This window comes from Sapajus apella, unplaced genomic scaffold (genome assembly GCF_009761245.1).
Source record: "Sapajus apella isolate SASKATOON/1434 unplaced genomic scaffold, GSC_monkey_1.0 scaffold16, whole genome shotgun sequence".
In the NCBI taxonomy this organism is placed as follows: Eukaryota; Metazoa; Chordata; class Mammalia; order Primates; family Cebidae; genus Sapajus; species Sapajus apella.
Genome location: NW_022436956.1, coordinates 1,404,351 through 1,411,546, shown reverse-complemented (window position 1 = coordinate 1,411,546; position 7,196 = coordinate 1,404,351). Strand labels below are relative to the sequence as shown.

Sequence of the window (7,196 nt, the reverse complement as noted above, 5' to 3'; positions counted from 1 at the left end):
ATATACCATAGACACACATACCACAGACATACACACATGACACACACCACACACAATACACACATAACACAGACTCACCACACACACGCACACCACACACTTACCACATATGCACACCACACACAACACAGACATGCACACCACACACAGATACCACACACACACCACACATAATACACACCACGCAGAACACACACACCACCACACAGACACATGCCACACACAATACACACACCATACACACCAAGACCACACACACAGTACACACACCACACACCCACATCACACATTACACACCACACAGAAAAACACACCACACACACCCACATCACACACCACACACACACACTACACCACAGACACCTCACATATACAAATGCAGGTATCACACAGCCCACACACCATACCACATACACCACACAAACACAAACCACACACATACCAGATACAACGCATGCATACACAAAACATACAAACAAGCACACCACGGACACATACATCATGTGCACGCACACACTTCACTTACTAGACAGCTGGCTGGGGTTCGAAACCAGGGGGGCAACCTGGTGCCTACAGAGGGACACGTGAGACAATCCCCTTTCTCCGTCGGCCAGGGCACACCTCTCATTCGTGGGAGGCCATATAAATCCTCGTTAATAGAGTGGCTAACAATTTCCCTTTCGAGAACTGCAAAATGACCGTGAGGAGGTCCATCCCCTGCACTAGAAATACAGTTTCACCCACCGCCAGCGTGAGGAGGGCTGGGCACTTGCCCCTTCCATGACTTATGTGAAAACCCCACACGTGGCCGAAAAGAATACCCGTAGCATTTCTAAGGCCAAAAACCCAAGTCCCCCTCCCCGGCCCAGCCCCCTGCCCTCCCAGATCCCCTGCCCCTCCCATCACCTCCCATCTTAAACCATGCCCATGTTCACGATCCCTGGAGTCATACAGAAGTGGGGAAAGAAGAGAGGGGAAGGGAAGCTAACTGCTGTGTATATGGGGTGGCGAGGGAGAGTCTGCCCTAGTTCCAAAAATAACTCCAGGAAATCCAGTGCCACGGAGAGGTAGGATTGGTGGAGCGCACTTTAAGACCCGAAAGAAAGGCAGGCCCAGGCAGCCATTCATGTTCCCATCTAGTGCGATGGGAACGGTGACAACCAAAGACCCAGGGACAGAACTGTCCAACCTAGCTCTCCCAGCCAGGGCTCCAAAGCTGCCTGCTTTTCACCAGCTCTCATCCAAAACCCTAACTACCACTACTGACCCGCTGCAGAAGACAACACCCATGTGATTTTAATGACTGGCCACTCTTCCATCAGAGTATCTGGCAACCAAGATACCCGGACCCTTCTTTCTCTAAGATGTGGGCAGCTGTTAAAACCCTCGTATGGATGCTTCATTTGTCATCATCCTACACGGGAACCCTCAAGGAATGGTGATGTCATTGGACCAGATTCAATCTGAGTGTTTTTAAAATGAGGTTGGAAAAATCTTCCACCTTCTTGGCAACCCAGCACACAGAACATCTGGTGGGGTTATTATGCTTGCCACTAAAAGGTTTTGAGAGTACAGACAGGGACTCAGAAGTAAGGCTTGGACCAGTGCAGATTCACTCGCGGTAGGAGGGAAGGGTGGTGGTGGGTACCCCTAGCCAAAGAGCAAGCTGGTAAGAGTGAGAAAGTCCAATCTGGGCTTTGATCCTTGGTTTACTGACTTCTTCTAAAGAAGAGATTTTTAATTCTGCCTCTTAATCTAAAAAGAAGCAGAGCTGGAGACATTAAAGAGAGAAGAATGGCTGGTCAAGCCAAGAGTTTCAGGTGAAACTCTTTTGCCCTCCCACTTCAACCCCAGACTAGTGACTTTACCCTATCAAAAGAAGAGAAAGTAAAGAGAAGGCCTCATGAAGCCACTGTGCGGCCTCATGGCCTGAAGGAGGCCTCTATACCTCAAGAGGAAAGGGTGATGAAGGCACGTCAGGCTCCAGTTCCTCCTCTCCATCACCATCACCATCACCAAGGCCCACAAACATTTCAGCTTGTGGGCAGAGAGGCAACCCGCCACTGCAGCTTATGAAAACAAACACATGAAGCTTGCGAGAATGGAGCTTCCTTCTCCACTGATGAAGAGCTGGAGATCGGATGGGCATCTCAAGACAAGTCTCTCAGCTTTGGGCCTCAGGAGCCCCCAAAAACAAATAAAGTTGAAATACAATGTAAAGATGTTCATGTTTGGTTTGGGCACTTAGTGTTAGAGACTAATTCTAGAAGAAGCAAGAAAGGTCTAGCTAAGAAGCAAGACCTCTCCCAACATCCAGTCTGGGTCCACATGCAGGACCCCACCCCACAATCTGTCCCCGATGCCTCAGTCCCCTTCCCACACACCCTGCATGGCCCCCACTCCCCAGCCAGAAGCCCACCAGGGAATCATTCTTGGTCATCTTGGGATGATACCCCAGCGTATACCCTGCACCCTTACAAGTAACTAAGTCATCACATGCCTCCAAGAGATGCTGAGACTTGACGTCCCCTGGGGTGGTCTCGCCATCCTAACCCATGCCTGACCTCACCCTCTGTGCTCCTTCCAGTCTCCACAACACCTGTCAAAGCACACAGGCTTCCCCTCCACCATCCAGTTCTCCACCTCCTCCTCCTGAAACACCCCTGTCCCATCCATTAACCTAGTCAATCTAGAGCTGGCCAGTAAGACACCCCTGTAGCCCTCTCCCCAGAGCAGCACACACAGCCACGTGGGGCTCTACATACCACCTATCAGAGCCTGTTTCACTTTATCTGAAGAAGATACCCGGGCAGGGCTGGGTCAGAAGCCCTGGTGGGAATATGCACAGCTCCTACAAAGTGCTGCAGAGGCTGGACTCACAGGGCCCCCCACGACCTGCTCAGCTCCATCCTCTGACCCTTCCTGTAGCCCCCCAACCATCCCTGCAGTGCCCCCAAAGTTCCTTTACATGCAAGCAAAGCAAGCCCAAGATTAACCATTAGCTTTTCTTTTCCTAGGTTTCTCTACATATTAATAAAATGTACTTTATGTACAACTCTTCCCCCACCCCACCCCCAAGCCTGGAAAAGGCTTTTGCTAACAAAACGGGAAGAAACAGATTCCAGCCACGCAGTCTTCAGCCCTGGAGATTCAGATCGTGGCCAGTGCCAAAGATGCTGCAGGCTCCGTGAAGTCTGCTTGTCCCCAGAAGCTACTATTTTGTCAACCTTGTCCCCCACCCCAAATAAAGTCAGAAAAGTTCACATTGGAACCTTAACCTAGTTTCCTCGGCATGAAAAGGGCAGAGGAATAAACAAATTAAATCTGCTCAACCCCAAATATTTTAGACCACAAATCAAAAATAAAGATAGAGAACAGGGAAAAATATCAAGAAGTACTCCACTCTCAATCCACCTGGCTTCAGTCTTCCCCCAAGCGCATGGTTGTGGGACTAGGCCACCTGAAAGGAGGGCACAGACCCTGTCAGCCCCCTGGGAAAAAGGCATCCTTCCTGTTAGAAAGTAGGATCTCAAAAGGCCTGTCCTACCCCGTCTTTTGAGGGAAGCTGCTTAGAGCCAGGCTGGCAGCAGTCAGGGCCACTCCCGGATGCTGGACCCCGGGCCACCTCAACAATCCAGCACAGGACCCCACTCGGCACCAGGGAGCCCATCGGCAGCCCGCCAGGAAATCGAGACAGACTTCACCTCCCCACCTCGTCATATGTCTTATCTCCCCACACAAGCACAGGCACCCCGAAGAACCGTTTCACCCTCTTCCTGGTCTGTGGGTCACCTGACACTACAATAGCCACAGTTCCCGGCCACAATGCAGAAGGAAAAGGCAAACAGACATCTGAGATGCAGGAGCAGGTTTTCATCGGAGTCACTTCTACTCCAAGGCCACCAGACCATAAAAGGGGAAGTTTGGAACTCGTAATCTCTCACAGAATGAGCACAGAAGTCCTAAGAAGCTGATTAGTGGTCACTGCCATTGCTCAAAGGCAGACTATGGAGGACACTGGTCCCTCAAGGTGGCTATACCCCCATCACGCACACGTTCACAACCACTCTGTCACATACACCCACACCCAGCACCTAAGCTGTGCCTGTGGCATCTATACCCTCTATCCCATGGAGAGAGGGGACTGTGTTCCATCAATTTCCACTACAAGTCCATGGGGTGCAGGAGGTCTCCTGGCCTCTGAGGACACTGTCACAGGAGGAAGCCCTCATGGGAGCAGAATGAGCTCCAGGCCACTGAGAGATGGGTAGACCTCACGTCCTTGCCTTAGCCCAGGGAAGCCACAGCATAGCGGCCACTCAGTGACCAGCAAAAGCACAGCTCCCCATGTTGGGTCTACGTGCTGAGGTCACGGGCACTGTCAGAGGAAAGCAGGAGTCAGCACCTTGGTTAGCACGGGGGGTGCCCTGAAAGGCACAGCCACAGCCTGAGCGTCTTAGCTCCTCATCTCGTCTGAAAGAAGCAAAGCCTTCTACCTCATCATCTCCTCTTCTTTTCTAACCTGAGGGCTGGAATTCCCAGATGGTGCTCAGAAAAGTTGGCAATGCATCCTGAAGGCTGACCACCTGACGCCCATATCCCAGTCCATCCCAGGGTCTGGCTGACCCTCCTGAGCTCTGCAACAGAGAAGTCCCACGCTGCCAGTGCACAGAGACCGCACGCCAGCCCACAGGAGGCCCGCACCTCCTACCCCAACATCTCAGGTAAGCTGGGTCCCATCATCCCCCAGGAGAGACGCCGAGTGAGCCGCACAGCACGGCATGGAGGCAGAGGGTTTGCTGCCTTGAAAAAGAACACAAAGAGTTGCACGATCCTCCCTCTTGCAGGGCGGCTGCTCAGTGATCAAGTGGATTCCAATGCTCCAGAGATGCACATCAGCCTAAAGGCCCAGGTTCCACCCCAAGGGTGCATGGCCCAGTCTCAGAAGCCCCTCTGTGCCTCTCTCACCACGACCCCTTCAGATGTGTTCAGAAAGGAACCTCGGTGACATGACTTACACGGTAAACCTCAAGGGTGGGCTGGTCCTCAGCTCCCTGGGTGAAAAGAAGGACCAGGGCCTGTGTGACAGAGAAGAAATCCATCCCCTAAGATGGAAATGCCAAGAAGAGACAGCAGCCATCCAAGGCCCCATCCTACAAGGTCACCGGGCCAAGCCCGTGGCCGCTGCATAACACCAGCAGAAGCCATCTAGTGCTGCGTGGCTCATGTCCAAGCAGGGAACTCGGGAGAGGTGGGTGCCTCCAAACCCACCAAGACAGCAGCACCGAGAAGGAAATACTTCAAGGAACCTTCGTTCTAGGCCACACCAGAAGGGGGATCCTACACAAGAGTGGGGTAGGGGCAGGCCTGCCCTCTGCCTCGCCCTCGGGGCCTTCTGCCCTGTCCTTGGGCAGCACCATATCTTATGGGCAGAGAGACATCTTAGTGGGAAGATGACTCACAAGGCTTCTGGATGCTAAGAGTTTGAACCAGGACAAGACTTTGGCAGAGGAAGAGTCAGTGCCCAGACCCTACTCATCATCCCTCCCACCTTCATTCCTACACCTCAGCCACAGAATAGAACTGGGCAAAGAGGGCGGGATCCAGAGTGTCCCATGCCCCAGCAGCTGAAGGTGCCCCAGCTTCACCTGGGCCCATCCTCCAGGAGCTCGGGTCCAAGGGCAGAGGAAGGCCCCAGGGCAGAGAAGAGTCGGCAGGCAGCACGTGGTGAGTATGGGAAAGCCACAGGCGGCTCCGCACAAGTGGTAATTAATCAATCTGGAGAATTAGCTCCCACAAAAGGAAAGGAGGATCCAATCAGCCACTGTGGAACAGCGCTGCAGAGAGTGCTGAGCCGGAGACGGTATAAATAGAGCCGGCAGCTTGGAGCCAGCACAGGTGGCTCCGCAGTGGGGGAGACTTTGGCCACAGAGCTCGCAGCCTGGCTGGGTGGAAGGGTGCCGCTGGATGAGCTGGATTGTGCACCAGGGGCTTGTTTTAGCCCCACGGCTGAGTAGCCCCTGCTTCTGCAGCATGAGCCGCGCTGGAAGAAAGATGAAGGTCTGGCTGCCTGGCCACCCCTTCTGCACCCAGGAACCAGAAAATAAAGGCTTGAGTTTAGTTCTGCAGTAACTCATTGCTGAACCCCCACAGAAGGCAGCCAGTAATCACAGCAAGGCCCCATTTCTGTTCTGGGTGGGAGAAGGTAGGAGACAAACAGAGAATTCAGCTGAGAGGCATGGATCCTGTTTCGGGGAAAGAATCCCCCAAGACAGATATCAGGCACCTGGCCAACGCACAGCCAGCCCTGCTCACAAACCCCCGCTGGCCACTGCCCTCCTCCTCCTGCCTCCACTGACTGCAGAGAGCAACAGCACTTGCCTCAATGTACATATATATACACATAGAGAAACCCACACACTACAGACATATGCATCTGTATCTATATCTATATATATGTGGGGTGTGGAAGATGGACGTTAAGTCCAGCCCTCTTCCAGGACTTGAAAAACTAAACAGAAGCAGAGCAGTAAAAGCCATTGCTTTCCTCTTCACTTCCAAAGACAGTGGAAGAGATGAGAAAAATCAATCTAGCAAAGCAAAGCAGGGGGCAGAGGGGAGGAGACAGGTGTCACCCAGTCTCCAATCCACTTCCTGACCTCAACCCACAGGAGGTCTCCTGCCCTCCGTCCTGAAGACAGGTGGCCAGGATCTGGAGGGAGACACCCACTCTAGCAAAAGAGCGGGCACGCAGGACAAAGGTCTGGGCCGCCCTTGGCAGGCGGAGAAGGACACGCCCCCACACGGTGGCCCTCCCTGCCTGAGCCCAGCAACCTTGCCCAGGGGACACCTAGAGTGAGGTGGAGTCACAGCAGAGTGGCATGGCCTGGGTCATCGTGGTCCACACTGTTGAGAATCGCTGTCTGGTCTTCCGGAAGCTGGCGGTGGCACAAGTCTGAGAGCCGGGCAAAGGGGTCAGGACGAGAGTGTCTCTTCTTCTTTCGGAGGCAGACAGCTTCGTCGGGCCACAGAACCTGAGAGCTGGGAAGCTGCTGAGCCTGGGAGGCAGAACCATCTAGGCAGAAGGGAAGAGGGACACAGAAAAGAAGAAAAGCAAGCAGGTGAAAAGGAAGCACGCAGCCTCACTCGCCTTTTCCACCTGCACATGTTCTGGGTTTCTAATGTTAAAACAAAGG

The 7,196-nt window shown here is 53.2% G+C and overlaps 1 protein-coding gene and 1 long non-coding RNA gene across 7 annotated transcripts in view; one reads left to right on the top strand and one right to left on the bottom strand.

Moving 5' to 3' along the window:
- LOC116556016 overlaps positions 1 to 7,196 on the top strand; it is a 14,779-nt gene that overhangs the window by 5,760 nt on the left and 1,823 nt on the right. The window lies entirely within an intron of this gene.
- Positions 1,403 to 7,196, bottom strand: part of IGSF9B (immunoglobulin superfamily member 9B) — a 50,742-nt gene continuing 44,948 nt past the window's right edge. For all 6 annotated transcript variants that reach the window (XM_032284936.1, XM_032284937.1, XM_032284934.1 and 3 more), the window contains one exon: positions 1,403 to 7,075. In XM_032284936.1, coding sequence (XP_032140827.1) covers positions 6,867 to 7,075 — 209 coding nt within the window. In that variant the 3' untranslated portion in view covers positions 1,403 to 6,866. The remainder of the gene's footprint in view (positions 7,076 to 7,196) is intronic.